This window comes from Myotis davidii, unplaced genomic scaffold, assembly GCF_000327345.1.
Source record: "Myotis davidii unplaced genomic scaffold, ASM32734v1 scaffold91, whole genome shotgun sequence".
NCBI lineage: Eukaryota > Metazoa > Chordata > Mammalia > Chiroptera > Vespertilionidae > Myotis > Myotis davidii.
Window position 1 is genome coordinate 617,081 of NW_006283139.1, and position 16,416 is coordinate 633,496.

Below are 16,416 nucleotides of genomic sequence, written 5' to 3' on the forward strand. Positions count from 1 at the left end.
TAAGGGTAAGAATTCTGTTTATTGGATACCATTTGCATGCTAGACTCGTAGATAGACATTTGGCACACATTATCTTACCACAATCTTGAGTTAGACATTATTTTCACTATTTTACACATGAGGACTGCGACTTAGTGAGTTTAGGTGAATTGGCAAGTATTACACAGCTAGAAGTTATCAAGTCAAGATTAACTTAATACTGTTCGTGTGGATGACATCATAAATTCTTTGAAGGAAGGGAAAACTTGGGAGAGGGAATAAAGAAAGATGGGGGTGGGTTATGGCCTATTGATTACATTTGCATTTTCATTTCACATAAGAGTGAGATAACACTGATTTCTTTATCAAAGCAATCCTCTCTCCTTCCTCAAGTCTTAGTGTCATGAGTCCTTGGGAGACTAAGGTGCCCCTGGGAGCTGGCACTGTGCATTTCCTTGGCTGCATGTGGCCAAATCAACAGTTATGGATGCACATAAACAGGTCAGTACTGGATTCTGAAAGGACTTAGGTTTGGAGATTCGTCGTCCTCAATGCTCTATGGTCCACTCCTCCCAAGAAGCTTGGCGGCAACATTCTTTGACTCCCACTGTCCTCTGGGAGTGACAGTTACCCCATCGCTAACCACAAGGCTTTATTTCGGTCTTCTCCCACAAAGCTTACCTTCTGCTATGCAGGGAGAACCCACCCAGTTGAAATATAATGGTATTTATATTTGTAATACACACACACACACACACACACACACACACACGCACGCAGAATCATATACCCATCCATTCAAATGCAAAACGTGAGTACAAACATTTTTATTTAACTCAGCTGTGTTATATATGCATTTGACAGATGCATCACTAAACAATTCGGGGGTTCCTGCCAACCTGTGCCAATCATTTTGTTGTTGTTGTTTTGTGTTTTTTACAATCAGTTTTACAAATCCAGTTTTTCATAGATTGATTAAAAAAATGGAATCAACATTGGTTCATTCAGTTCAATTTACTCTAAGTGAATAGAGAAAATTCAGGCAACAACCTTTAGTTCACTCCTGCCTTTTTCATCAGAACATGGAAGTCAGGGGGCAGCTAAGGGCAGCCACATGCCTTCCTCTGAGGGGTGTGGGATGAGACTGGTGCCAGCCTGCCCAAAGAAGGCTGTGCAGAGGTTTGGGTCGGGTGATGCTGTGGCCTCACACAGAAGACCATGCTGCTTGCTATTGTGGTGAGAGAAGGGAGAATTCTGTGTGGACTGGGGGTCAGGAAGAGGCGGGGCTTGATCTGGGCTGTAGAGATGTTTTGGGAGAGGGAGAGGAAGGCATAAAGGAGATTGTTATGGGGAGCTCAGAAACTCTTCTCAGAGGCCTGGAACTTAATTACAAGGAGCAGAGAGGTTGGAACAATAGGAAGGGGACTTTGGGAGTAAATTTTCAGAAAATATTGGGAAATCAGCAGAGTTTACTGGCAGCTCTGAAATTCTGCCTGATCAGGATCCTTGTTCTGTGTGTGTGTGTGTGTGTGTGTGTTGTGTGTGTGTGTGTGTGTTGTGTGTGTGTGTGTGGGAGGGGGGTCTTGCCAAATCTTAATTCAATCAAAAGGCCTTACGTTCTCTATGGTTTAGGAAGAACAAGAATCTACTTTATTTCTGTGTCTGTCACATCTAGCTGACCTTATTTTGATGTCTTTATATTAATGTGGCAGTGAGAGGCAAGAAGCCTGGGAAACGGGGGTAGCCTTCTTTTCCTGTGTGCGGGGACTTTCTATGAAACGACGCGGCGGCTGTGCCTGTCCCGTGTTGCTTTGGGTTCTGAGGCAGTGCAGCTTTTCTCTTTTAATTAAGTGGTTTGGTTCAGAAACTTTGTTTTTGAGACAGAGTGACTAATTCATCGGAATTAAGCAGAACTGCCTGGATGGTGGATGTTTGATCCTATTTTAGGCTTACTACCAGGAACTCCTTGCAAAATACATTGTTCTCAAACCAGGCTAATAATCAAATTTAATGGAAATCTAAAAATGCAGATCCTTGGGCCATAGTTGGAAAGACGTTGATGAATCAAATGATTAGTCAGGTTGGGACGCACTGAACTGCCCCTGTATTTTCATAACTTGTCTATAATTGAGAAAGTGATTATTAAAAAAAAATGAAGATTTTTAATCACCATAATAAGTATGATGATTATCAGAGGGAAAGGAGGGTGAAGGAGGCCGAAGAGGGTAAAGGGGAGATGAATGGTGATGGAAGGAGACTTGACTTGGGGTGGTGAACACACAATACAATCTGCAGATGATGTATTATAGAACTGTACCCCTGGGGGTGGGCTAGAAAGGGTCAATGGGGGGAGAAGGGAACATCTGTAATACTTTCAACAATTAAGATTTTAAAAAAAAAGAATTGTATACCTGAAACCTATATAATTTTATTAACCAGTGTCACCCCAATAAATTCAATAATTTTTAAAAATATATTTTTGTTGATTTCAGAAAGGAAAGGAGAGGGAGAGATAGAAACATCAATGATGAGAGAGAATCACTGATTGGCTGTCTCCTGCATGGCCCCTACTGGGGGTCAAGTCCACAACCAAGGCATGTGCCTTTGACCAGAATCGAAACCAGGACCCTTCTGTCTGCAGGCCAAAGCCTAAGTTCTATTCACTGAGCAAAACCAGCTAGGAATACACACACACACACACACACACACACACACACACGCACACACACACACACACACATTTCCAGCCTACTCCAGAGCCACTGAATGGAATCTCTGAAGCTGCACATGTAACAACTATCTCACATTGACAGGTTCTAGTTCAGGATTACTGAACCTCAGACTCTCCTATCTACCTCCTCATGTCCAGACACCATTTATCACCATTTAACCAGCAACCTGCTAGGCAATCAATTCACCTAAAAGTTGACATTGGCATCCTGTCACCACAGAGATGTGTCTTTGAGAACAAGATGCTGCTTTCTGGCTTTGTGAGTAGACAGGGATGAGCAATTGAGAAACATTCCCAGCTATACACCCAACACACCCAAGGGCTCTGAAGAGCCTGCAGTGGAGAAGTAAGTCGGACCTAAAACATTCTCCCAATGTTGGCTGTTCACACTCTTTGACTTATAGCTGAGGTCTTGTATCATCACGAGGATCCAGTGAATTGGGGGATGTGCACCAAACTTGAAGATATATGAAATGCTAGGATTATAATCTGCGCATTTTATTGGGAATTTGTTTCCTGCAGGTGGTCTATGGTGCCATTTTTATTTGATTGTTTACTTTTAGATATATATATATTTTTTTATTGATTTCAGGGAGGAAGGCAAAGGGAGAGAGAGATAGAAAAATCAATGATGAGAGGGGGATCGAGCCAGCCACTCAGGCATGTGCCTTGACTGGGGAACCATGCTGCCTGGTTCCTCAGTCAGCGCTCAACCACTGGACCACACCAGCCCGGCAACGGTGCACTTTTAAAAATTCCATGGAGACCTAGCAAACTTGCCGGAGCAGCCCAGCACAGTCAGGAAAAATATTTCTGTGTCTGGCTGGACGTGATGCACATTCTCAACTCTCCCCCCTTCATAGACACAGTGTACGCTACGGAGAGCAAAGTGTAATTTTAAGAACCTTGTAATTCTTTACAAATGAACACAGCAGATGGTGTTTATGGAAGCCACATAGTGAGGACTATTTGGGACGATGTGAGACATGTGTTCCAGGCTTTCGGCCTGCTTTCTACTTAGTTTAGGTTTTAACTGCCATGTTGCAAAAATGCTATTTGCCTCAGAAAGTTTTCACTGGAGCCAAGAGTGAGCAAATGTCCAAGAGATGGTGGTCTTTGGAGGCAAATGCCAAGCCAGCCGTGGGCAAACTATGGCCCACGGGCCGGATCCGACCCATTTGAAATGAATAAAACTATTGAAAAAAAAGACCGCACCCTTTTATGTAATGATGTTTACTTTGAATTTATATTAGTTCACACAAACACTCCATCCATGCTTTTGTTCCGGCCCTCCGGTCCAGTTTAAGAACCCATTGTGGCCCTCGAGTCAAAAAGTTTGCCCACCCTGTGCCAAGCGTTCTCAGTATGAAAGGCCTTGAGGGGGTAGGGCCCTGACTCACCTGAACCCAAGCAGGACCTGCCTCCTCCTGGTCAGGCCTTGAGGGGATGGGGCCCCGACTCACCTGAACCCAAGCAGGACCCGCCTCCTCCTGGTCAGGCCTTGAGGGGATGGGGCCCCGACTCACCTGAACCCAAGCAGGATCCGCCTCCTCCTGGTCAGGTGGCGGTGGCCTCCTGGGAAGCTCCATCCTGGAAAATAAAAGACAACACAAAGGTGCTGAGAGTGAAATCAGCGACTCTCCATTGGGACTTGCTAGTTCGCAAATAGCTAAAATATTGCTTTCGTTATTTTGACTGTCCAGCTGATTAAAAGCAAAAGATCATTTTCTCTTCGTTTCCTCCCAGTGATGAGACTGAGCCGGACCAGGACCTGTGTGGTTGCTCTTCAGAAAGGGCTGGCCTTTAGAGGGGAGCAGGAGCGGAGGGAGAAGGTTCCAAAGTGCAGGTTGGCGGTGGGGATGCTGGGAAGGCAGGGGGAGGTGGTCCGCAGAGGCGTGGCAAAGACCAAGAGGGATCCAGCTGATGTGGGCAGGAAGAAAAGCCTTGGTTCTGAAAAATACCAGGAATTCTTTTTAGGGGTCTTCCGGCATGCAGGAAGTGCCTGGTACTCCTAAACTCTCTATTTCCTCCTCCAATTGTCACCCAGAAAAGTCTTCATTTTCCTTTGCTGTTTGGGTGGTGACCAGAAGGGTCCTAGGTATTCCCAGGATGGCTTGCCTCTTTTTTCCTTTGTTTTAATTTTTTTTTTATTGATTTCTGATAGGAAGGGAGAGAGATAGAAACATCAATGATGAGAAAGAATCAATAATCGGCTGCCTCCTGCACGCCCTACACTGGGGATCAAGCCCGAAGTTTGGGCATGTGACTTGGCTCATAGATAGAAGCTAAACCACTGAGCCACACTGGCCAGGCTAGCCTGCCTCTTTGCCGCAGACAGGGTTCTGCCCATCTCTTAAAAGTTCCATTTCACTAAACTCATTCCCTTTTAATGTCTAGAGTCCTCAGGCTTATCTACTCCCACCTCTCACTATTTTGGGAGAAGGATTTGATAAAGTCATTTACTAATTTTATGTTTCTTCTCCCAAGTGTGTGTACATTTTAATCCTCTACAGCAAGCATGTCAAACTCACTGTCGGTGAGCCACATGCCATGCAGCCCATTGGCCGCGAGTTTGACATGCTTGCTCTACAGGCAATCAAAAGCTTCGATTTACATCTTCTTCTGGCTTAGGAGAGCTTTTGAACATGGAAGGATGGGAATAAGGTAGAGAGAAGGTAGGCAACAATATCACTCTACCATTGGCAATGATACAGCGACCCTTCAACTCCACCTCTGTACAAGTAGCTGACCCACAAAGACCCATATCAGGACATCTGGCAAACAGCCAGAATACAAATTTCACCATTCGTTCAGATACAATACATACTTTTCTGCACAACATATCTATACATAGTTCTAGTTTGCTTAGTCCCAATTCATCGCAAGAAACTTCAATTTTAAGAAAACATGTAGTTGGACTGGTGCTATTTTGGGGCTCAGCCCATCTGGTTTTCCAGATGACCTAATCTATTTATAATCCCTTACAAAAAAAAAAAAAACTGGCTGGTGTGGCTCAGTGGTTGAGTGTCAACCCATGAACCAGGAGGTCACTGTTCAATTCCTGGTCAAGGCACAACCTGGGGTTCAGGTTCAGTTCCCCAGTAGGAGTTGTGCAGGAGGCAGCTGATCAATGATTCTCTCTCATCATCCATGTTTCTATCTCTCTCTCCCTCTCTCTTCCTCTCTGAAATTCCCTTTAAAAAAATAAAATATATAGTTGGCTGACAACTTCCTGTCTGCTGTGGACTGATATGTCCCTCCAGAATTTATATATTGAATCCTTACACTCCCCTTCCCATGTGATGGCATTTGGAGAGGGGGGCCTTTGTGAGATAAATAGGTTTAAATGAGCTATTAGAATGGGGGCTTCATGATAGGCTCCGTGCCCTTAGATGAAGAACAATAGAGAGCTTGCTTGCTCTCTCTCCACTATGTGAGGACATGGAGCGAAAGCAGCTGTCTCTGAGCCAGGGAGAGAGCTCTCACCTCAAACCCAACCTGCTGGACCTTGATCTTGGCCTTCCAGCCTCCAGAATTATGAGAAAATAAATATCTGTTGTTTCAGCCACCCAGTGTATAGTATTTTGTTAAGACAGCCCAAACTGACAAACACACTTTTCTTAGGCTCCTATACTTCAAATAGGGAAGGAGGGACATAGAGTCATGATAAATTTCTCAACAGTACAAGATCGTCATGATGCATCTTATATATTTGTATTTTAGCTTTACAGTGTGACATCTGAATCCAGTTAGCAATGCGAGAGATTTGCATGATATAATTGTTAGTCGAGTGGGGATTGCTTATAAAACGCCACATGAACTATATCGATAGCTTTAAAAACTCAGAGGAGGAGGGGTCATTGGGAACTAGGAGGGCAGGCCCCTGACATGGGGGGAAGGCCAAGACTTGGGATCCCCACACAGACAGTCTTTCCATAAACTAAGGCGACCCTCTGCCTGAGAGTTTTCTGATTTCTGTGAACTCTCAGCAACGTGGACCCAGTTACCGACCTCTTTTTGAGATGGCGAAAAATGCCAGACTCTAGGGATGCTCTAGGTGCTGATAGCTTTAACTGTAACGCAGTGGTTTGGGAATATGTACTTGTAAATGGAGTAGAAGTTAAAAATTCATTGAAATTTAAATCATTTATTTAGTATGGGTATAAACTAGTATGCGTTTGTGTGTGTGTAGAAAATCAATGGAAATTTGCACTTCACCTTGCCTACTTTCATCTCAACTGTAAAGATAAAGTGACTTTCTTTTTCACAGTTTGCTCAGTTCCTGGTCTTCCACAGGCTTCGAAGGAAAGTGTGGTTAATTAACCCTGGCTTTCAGCAATCACCCAAGGTTGGGAGCTGGGAGAGCGGGACTTTGATAAAAACTCTCGTCTACGCAGGGTTGCCTGACAGATAATCACTGAGGACTACACCTGTGTTGATCAAATAAATCAAGGAGCAAGAATTATAGTACTACACAGGTGACAACCACTTCCTATGGCTTTGATCAGCAAATTGTGAAGTGGGTGAAGTTTATTTTTAGGATCACATATTTTCCAAATTATTAATTTCTTTCCTACCCACTGCCTATACCCAGGTGCCTATGAGGACCATCCATCCTTCTATCCATAAATAGAATACCTTCTAGGGGCCATTTGATGAACATGTTTTCAAGGCTAGTGGCCAACAGGATGTAGGGGAGAAATATGATTAGGATTTAGAGCTCGGGCAATAAATAGGTCGTTCTGGGGAAACCCTGTGGGTGAGACAAAGGCCTGAGATCTCAGAGAGTGTGCGGGCTGTGTCCATGGGGACCTTGCTGGGATTTTCTCTCTCTACCAGGCTGTCTTCAGAGTATATTAGTCAGATATTTTAAGGTCTCTGATTTAGTCAGGCCTTTTGGTCGTAAGTGACAGCAATCCAACATGAACAAACATAAGGGAATTTATTAACTCAAGACATTAGAAAATCCACTGATGGATACTTGTGGCTTTAAGTTCAACTGGATTCAGGAGCCAATGTGTTTCACTCATTGATTAAATAAAATTTATTGAATGCCTATCATGTGCCCATCTCAGCTCCAGTCTCTAAAGGTAAACAAACAAAAACTGTACCCTCATGGAACTTTATCTTACAAGTTAGTATGTAATGGAAATATGCACCAAATTGATTTGACGCCAAAAGCTGACTTCCCTTCTTTTCTTCCCTAACTTCTCTCTCCTCTCTCCTCTCTCTCTCTCTCTCTCTCTCTCCTTTCCTTCCTTGCTCTCTAAAACCAATAAAAAACATATCCTCTGGTGAGGATTTTTTTAATGCAAAAATAAAGCCACAGGTGGATATAAGGACACTTGTCCAGGAGCAAGGGACTAATCTCCATAGGTATCTCAAGGTTTATCTATTGCCAGTTTATCAATCCAGTGGGGGGGTGGGATTATGCCTCCTCTCCAATAATCTCACCTGCAAACCTATAGCCAAATCCCATTGGTTTGGATGTTATCATAAGTTTATCCCTTAACCAGAAACCATTGTTTGAGTCAGAAGGAAAAATTGGAGAATTTACTTAAAAGAACACACAGATTTCTGGGAAATGAAACCAAATAGTGACATAGCTGAAGTCCCTGGGACAGTCCTTCTTTGCTCCTGGCCCAATGTGTGTACTGACATCGCTATGCTTATAGGTAGGGTCCGGGACTGTCACCAATAACCTCTTCCTGTTATTCTTTCCTACATTTTGATGATTCTTTCCTTCAGCATTGACGAGTTTTGGCAGAGAAGTGTCAGGATACATTTTGCCCTGACACTTTGTCATCAATTTTTCTCTTTCTACATTTTCCCCTCATCCCAGGGTCCAGGGCAGCTGGGTTGGGATGTGGTCCAGGTATCCTGATCATGGATTTGATTTGTGGCCACTGCTAAACTTCATCCCATTCTAAAGAGATATTGCCAATATCTTTTCCAAGACAAATGTCAAAAAAAATACTTTTATTGACTTCAGAGTTGAAGGGAGGGGGAAAGATAGAAACATCAATGATGAGAGAGAATCATTGATTGACTGCCTCATGCATGTCCACCACTCAGGGACCGAGCCCGCAACCTGGGCATGTGTCCTTGACCTGACTGGAATTGAACCCAGGACCCTTCATCCATAGGCCAATGCTCTCTCCACTGAGCCAACCCAGCTAGGGCTGCTGTTCTGATGACTTTTACCTCTCCTTTTAAATGACAACTGTTTGAAGACTGGGCATTTGATTAGTTTTCTACAGCTTCAGTATATTAGTTCCAGCTATGCCATATTTTGAAGATTTCTCATACATTCAGTCAACTTTGCAGGTACCTCGGAGGGGAAAGGAGAAGAGTGATAGACATCTGCTTTCTTACAGCCCTTTCCCCTATGTTGATATCATGCCCTGGAGCTATCATGAAGCCTCGCATCTGATGGAAGCACTGAGATGCTAGGTCTATATCCCCAGGGCCTCTGGGAATGACCACTTGTAATGAGTTATATGGTTAGGGTGGCAAGAAGCTGAGATGGGGAATGACCTTTGAAGAAATACTCAGTCAATTTCAGAAATTTAAAGTTTAGTATCCCTTACTCTTTTGTTCTATAAATTAGGGAGTTGGTGTCAATTGTGCAATATTCAGCCTTCATCTTCAGTATTTCAGAAGGGGTGATGGATATTAATATAGTAAAAAATATATAAAAAAATAAGGAAAAGGAAGCTCCTTATCCAAAGCGGGAGGGCTTTTATTTCACAAAGAGGCAAAGGGACCGTGGAATCTCAGAGGGAAGGCAGGATGGTTGGGCGGGCGGGAAGAGATCAACCAAAGAACTTGTATGCATTTATGCATAACCCATGGACACAGACAATATGGTGGTGAAGGCCTGGGGCCGAGACGTGGCTAGCTAGAAGGGGTCAATGGGGGGAAAAAGGGACATATGTAATATTTTCAACATTACTAGTAAATAATTAATTAAAAAAAACAACAAAAAAGAGGCACAGGGTAGTATTATAGAAAAGTGTTGAACCATAAACAAACAAAAAGGTAGTAAACTAAAATAGAGTGTTTTTCCTGAAGACTAATTGTGAAAATTAATATTTTTATTCATGGCCTCAATCCTATTGTGTAGGATTAAACTGAAACTATGAAAGTTTACTGGATAGCATTTGATTCCTCTGACGATTGGACTTGAATGTATAGCCAGAGGATGGGAGAATGAAGGATCCCCTGTAAAACTCCAGATCAGGAAATTCATTCTCTCTCATCAGCACAAGCTGTGGATCTACCCAAAGTGTGTTTTGTATAATAGCACTCAAAGGCTAAAACAGATACAGTTTAATAAACACACCCCTCCCCAGCATAGCAGATGGCAACTAGGAAGCCGCCTGAAGCAGTATGAGAGAGCGCTTTCACTCTTGCCTACCTTCTTCTCCCTTTTTTTAAAAAAAATATAACAATATTTATTAAATGGCATTCTCTATTGCAGACTCATTCTCTGCAGGAAAAGATATAGAAGGCAAGTGGGGAGCAGGTCCGAGAAAGGCCACAAAGTCTGTGGACAGAACATGACAAGGGGGATATACCTCAAACAGAGGTTGTTTTTATTTATGTATTATTATTATTATTTATATTTTTAATTGATTTCAGAGAGGAAGGGAGAAGGAGAGAGATAGAGAAACATCAATGATGGGAGCGAATCATTGATGGGCTGCCTCCTCTCACCTCCTACTGGGGATGGAGCCTTCAACCCCAGCATGTGTCCTAAATAGAATTGAACCATGATCTCCCCATTCACAGGTGAATGCTTAACCACTGAACCACACGGGCTTGGCTTTTCTTTTTTATAGCCTTTGAAAATAAATTCATGGCACTATTAAATCACAAAACCCTAGAATTTTAGAGGTGAAGTATGGTTCAGACATGGAATGGGAATAGCTCTGGCCTTGGAAGAGACTGGAGACCCTGGTCAGACACTCATTAGCGAGGTGGTCGGAATCAATGACTTCACCTCTCTGGACCTTCGAGTGGAATGAAGGGGACGGGAAGGAGAGCAAACTAACATCGAGTTAACTCTTCCAGAGTTAGGTACTGTGCCACAGGTGACAGGTCCTAGCTCTTTTAATGTTCACAATCATCCCAAAGCAGGCATTGATCCACGTTTTAGAGACGAGAAACCCCGACTGCCTGCCAGTTCCTGCTCGGGCAGTGCCCAGAGAGTGCCCCTGCGGTGAGGAAGTGTGGTTGTGTGTCCCTGATGGTTTCTCAGGCCCCCACATTTCTCCCTTTCATAACTCATCCTGGCCCCTCCTTTCCACTGCCGATAAGTGTGGAGTCTAGAGAAGTTGCCAGCTCACCTGGGTCTTTCCTGGCAGAATGGTTACCGCTGGTTTTATTCCCTTCTGTTCAGCAAAGGCAGGGAGTAGGTGGAAGACTGATGGAAAACCAACTGTTTTATTGTTAGGTGACCATGTCACAGTGAACACTTAGGTCAGTTTGCTAAACTACTTTGAGTTTGCAGATCTTGGAGGGCCAGGGAGGGAGAGCTGGGTGAGGCTTCTTTTTGGTTCCCTGGGAACTAGCATTTGCTCAAGATAATCAAATCCTCAGTTACTTAACAACTGTATCCCACAACCCACGTACAAGACATTCACCCCGAGTTTCTGTCCTTATTTAAACTCTTAGAAGTATCTGTCTATTTAGTTGTCTATTGAAAAGGAACTGCCCCCAACATTTCTGCCTTGAAGAGAAATGACGTTCTTTTAAAATTTTAGTTTTTGGCAAGATTTTCATCCATTGTTTGCCTGCGTGGAGAAAGCAGAAGTCCAGGTGATCCAAAAATAGTTTCTAAGTCGTTTCCAAATCAATTGTTTCATTTTTCCCCACTGCAGAAATACTTTCCTAATTGCCCTGAATATTGTTAATGCCTTTTGTTGTTTCCAGCACATTGACAACATGATTGATGGTCCTGCTAGCCTGGTGAGGAAGGCAGGGCATATATTACATTATCCACAGTACTTAGGAGAAAACTCAGGCATAAAAAATGGCCATATTGTTAGTCCAAGATCACAGAGCCTAATAATGGAGGCTGACACTAGAAGGCAGCTCTCTCTCTCTCTCTCTCTCTCTCTCTCTCTCTCATTGGCTTTCTGTCCAGTTTAAGCTGATAATTCGCAAGTATTTCCACATGTGATGTAACAGAGCACAGGAAAGTATAGCATGGCTGCTTGCTGGACCCCATTGGCTGTGTAAATCTGAGCATTGGGGAAATTCTACCATCATTCGTGCACATATACGTTATTTTATTTAAAGAAATTAGAGCTGACAAAGAGCCAGCAAATTCACAATTTCAATAGTGGCCCACACTTCCTAAGTTCGAATCCTCGGTCTACCATTTTCCCAGCCTCTCTAAACAGTGAGAAAAAATATATTGCACCCAAGTTATCTGCATTTATTTAAAAAATTGCCTTCAGCCAAAGACTTGGGAGCTGGAGAAAACAGGATTGCAAATATGACACCAACAGAATCCTGACAATACAGTGACATGGGATGCTAATGTCACCAGAGATCCTCTGAGCTGACAGATCAAAGTATAGTTGGCAGTAATGACACTATAAAGAAGTTCTTATAAAAGTAGTTTGTCTCAACAGCTAGTCAAACTGATTCCTTAGCATCACGGAGAAAGGCTGCCCATCCCACTCACCATTCTCCTAGAACCCGCCTTTCTTATTTCTTGATGCCTTTCTTTTGCTACCATAGCCTCCCTCTTTCCTATTATTATTACTATTATTATTTCATTGATTTGAGAGAGAGAGGGGAAGGGAGAGAGAGAAACATTGATTTGTTGTTTCATTTATGCATTTATTGGTTGATTCTATTACATGTGCCCTGACAGGAGATCAAACCCTAAACCTTAGTGTTTCTGGAGGACACTCTAACCAACTGAGCTACCCACCAGGGTTCCTCTTTCCTATTTAAATCTTACCCAGGATTTAAACTCTAACTAAATTCCCCCGCCTCTCTGTGAGATTAACTTGACTTCCCAAATGCAACATCTCCCCTTTCTGAGCTACTCATTTAGCCCTTTGGAGGTTCATCTTCACACAGACCTCAGTGTTGTTGGTCCCACGTTCTGGTTCACTCACCTGGGTTAGGAGTCCCCTGAGTGTGAAGACCTTGGTCCTCACTTTTTCTGTGGCCTCCACGGTGGTCAACGTGGTGCCTCACATCTCAGAGGCATATGCTTTACAGTTGCAGGTGATTGATGCCAAATGGGATACAGAATTCCTTGTTGCCCCTCTATTCACAGCATCAGGCAACAGAGCCTTCCCACCTGTGCCTGTAACAACCCCAGAACAATCTTTTTGTTGTTGTTAATCCTCACTTGAGGATTTGTTTTTTCATTGCTTTTCAGAGAATGGAAAGGGTGGGGGGAGAGAGAGAAGAGAGAGATAGAGAAATGAGAGAGAGAGAGAGAGAGAGAGAGATGTGAGAGGTACATATCACCCCTCCCACACACATGGGAAGTGAACCTGCAACCTAGGTATGCGCCTTTGATCAGGAATTGAACCTGAGACCCCAATGCTCTAATCACTTAGCTACTCTGGCCAGAGCCCCAGTTAGAATATTAAACATCACTATTACCCCTGTGGATAAGGTTGCATGATTTAGCACATAAAAATACAGGACACCCGATTAAAACTGAATGTTCGGTAAACAATTTTTTTAATATGAATACGTCCTCCATTTTTTTTAATTTGACATTTAAGAATGAGATCAGACCTGTACTTCTATGATTCACCGTATTTGCCTCAATCTAGTCCTAACCCTGTCAGATTCTGTCTTTATTTATACATTTGATATTTGTTCAACATGGAATTTTTGCATAATTTAAACATTTCCAAATATTGCATTGAAATGTTATTTATCTTTATTACTGGGTTCTCTGGTGGCTCCTTACATTTTATACCTGAGGCTAGTACCTCTCCCCTCTCCCCTCGACCCCAGCCCTGCTCTCATTTTCATTGTCTCATTTGTAAAATGGCCATAATGATCCCAGCAGAATGAAGGGAACCCAGGATATTTACTCACTAATTATTTTGTATAACCACCCTGCTTTTTTTTTTTTTTCAATTGGCTTTAATGATTTTTAGAGATAGAGGAAGGGAGAGGGTGAGAGAGGGAAACACCATGAAACAACTGAGCCACACCGGTCAGGCTTTCCAGTGTGGATAGCCTGATGGGTGGGTGTGGCTCAGTTGGTTTAGCATCGACCCAGGAACCAGGAGGTCACAGTTCCATTCCTGGTCAGGGCACATGACCAGGTTGCAGGCTCGATCTCCAGTGAGGGACGTGCTGGAGGCAGCTGATTGGTGATGTTTCTCTCTCTCTCTCTCTCCCTCTCCCTCTCCCTTCCTCTATATATAAAAATCAATAAAACATATTTTAAAAACATATACACACATTTTGGCTTTTCAATGAAAACTCTATATGGTTACACATTAGACATTTGCTCTGAAAAGCTGCTTAATGAAACCTTGCAGCAAAGGTTTCAAAAATCTTGCAGACTGCTTTAAAACGAGCTATATGTAGATCCGCTGGGTCTGTGTCAGTGGTATGTGCCCAGGATTTTGTTGCAGGAAGAGAACATTTAACAACCCGTTGAGTGGTAGGTTCTGTGGATCCACCAAACACGGTATACCGTTAGTCACAATCTGTGACCTGGGATCCCATTTCATCATCGACACAAGTTTCTGCGGAGACCCTCATGGTTTTACAGAGACCGTGTGTGGCACAGGGTGAGGGAAACTGCCACCAGGACCGTGCATGAATAAATCCACAGGGTGTTTGACTGAAGTTCAGATCATTTAATAAATTTCACGAAGCTTTTGTACATACTTTTTTCTTAAAGGGAAGATAATGCCATTCATAAAGTTACCAGGAACTTTTTCTTCCTGGGGATTTGTTGTGATTATTTAAAAAGATAATGGAGGTTATTTTGTTTGGTTTTTAATGGTTTTACTATGGCCACCAAAAAGAAAGAAAGAAAAGAAAAAAGAAAGTAGTTAGTGAAACTTCAAAACTTCCAAGTGAATAATTTACTAAATTTACCTCTGCCTGTTAAAGTCATAAGGGAGCCCAGACAGCATGGCTCAGTGGTTGAGAGTCGACCTATGAACCAGGAGGTCATGGTTCGATTCCCAATCAGGGCACATGGGTCAGTTCCCAGTGTGGGGTGTGCAGGAGGAAGCCAATCAATGCTTCTCTCCCATCATTGATGTTTCTATCTCTCTCTCCCTCTCCCTTCCTCTCTGAAGTAAATAAAAATATAGTTAAAGTCATAAGGGAAATTTCCTCCTGACCTCAAGCTGTGGGCTTGTTATGGTGGTAAGCTTTCCACTGCATGACGGAGCAGAGATTAGAAATGCTTTATTTTCTAGGAAATCATCTCTTTTGATTTTGTTCCAGAAGTTACAATGTGGCCTATGATACATTGGTATGACATTCTGAACTCTACTCAGTTACTGTAAATATTTTTTCCACTTTAGTTTTTAACATCTCAACCTTATCTTCTATTCAGAAGAAGTGTTCTTACATAATAGGGAAGCAAAAATATTGGTATTTTAAGGCAAAAACAAAGCATCCTTGTCATATTAATCGCTAACCATCTGGAGAAGGGAAGAAAACGTAGATTTGCATGGAGGTGAATATTAACATATGTGTAACTATCCTGGGGATGTATTGATTTTCATTCATATTTCAGAGTAAACAAAGTTGAGAGACCAAATCTATTAGCTTATATTGAAAATTATTATAAAACCACTCAGATTCCGCAACTCAAGTGTGTTTCTGAAATTTTTCAATCCTTATTGTCACTAACGTTGAATTTTCTAAATCAGAAATTATTTCTCTTTTCTTAATAGACTGGAAGGAAGGAGAAAGGAGATCCTCTAAACATTGCAATTGATAAGATGACCAAGAAAACAAGAGATCTAAGGAGACAGGTACTGTTTTATGTTTGTTTTTATTTTAAGTGCATGGAACTTAGTGGTACTTTCCAAGAATGGTCTTTTTTTCCAGGCTGCCTTTTTGTACTTCAGGTTGCTATTCTTTGTAACATCCACAAACACACAGGGACACTTCAACAACAATGTAGAGTCTGCTGAGCAGACAGATGTGACAGCTGCAAGGGTGTGATGATGAAAACCACCTCTGAGCAGGTAGCCTGTTCACTGCCCAGACCCAATCTTCCAGGTAGAGAGACCCGATGAATTCACTACCTCCTACATCTGGTTTGCAGGTTTTTCAGGTCCAAGTATGCAAAGAACTGGTCTCTGATTGTTCTTGCTTAAACTTTGAGGCAGTTTATAAACTTGGAGTTCGGTGAATAAACAAGAATGCTAATGTTTTAGTGAGAAATACAACTCTTAATCTGATGGACTAATTAAGGTCTCTGACCCAGTGTGCTCCCTTGGGGACATAAATCTATGTCAGATGCTCGTTTGGGAAGCAGGGAACCATAGCAAGGAATGTCAGTCGGATAGTGTAAATGGCTAATAGAATCATTCATCAGAGGGGTATGTTTTTTCTTTTCTTTTCTTTTTCTTTTTTTTTATTTGAAGGTAGGATCTCTGGTCACGGCTTCTTTTCATCTTGACAGTGCTATGGGCAATGGTAAAATTTGTCCTGCGACCTTTATATGATATATTTCC

The 16,416-nt window shown here is 42.5% G+C and overlaps 1 protein-coding gene across 1 annotated transcript in view; it reads left to right on the top strand.

Annotated features, from left to right (window-relative positions):
- The window catches only part of CTNNA2 (catenin alpha 2), a gene marked incomplete at its 5' end in the record, with an annotated part of 880,141 nt that overhangs the window by 614,006 nt on the left and 249,719 nt on the right, over positions 1 to 16,416 (top strand). Inside the window, one exon of the mRNA XM_006753455.2 lies at positions 15,628 to 15,708. Coding sequence (XP_006753518.2) covers positions 15,628 to 15,708 — 81 coding nt within the window. The remainder of the gene's footprint in view (positions 1 to 15,627; positions 15,709 to 16,416) is intronic.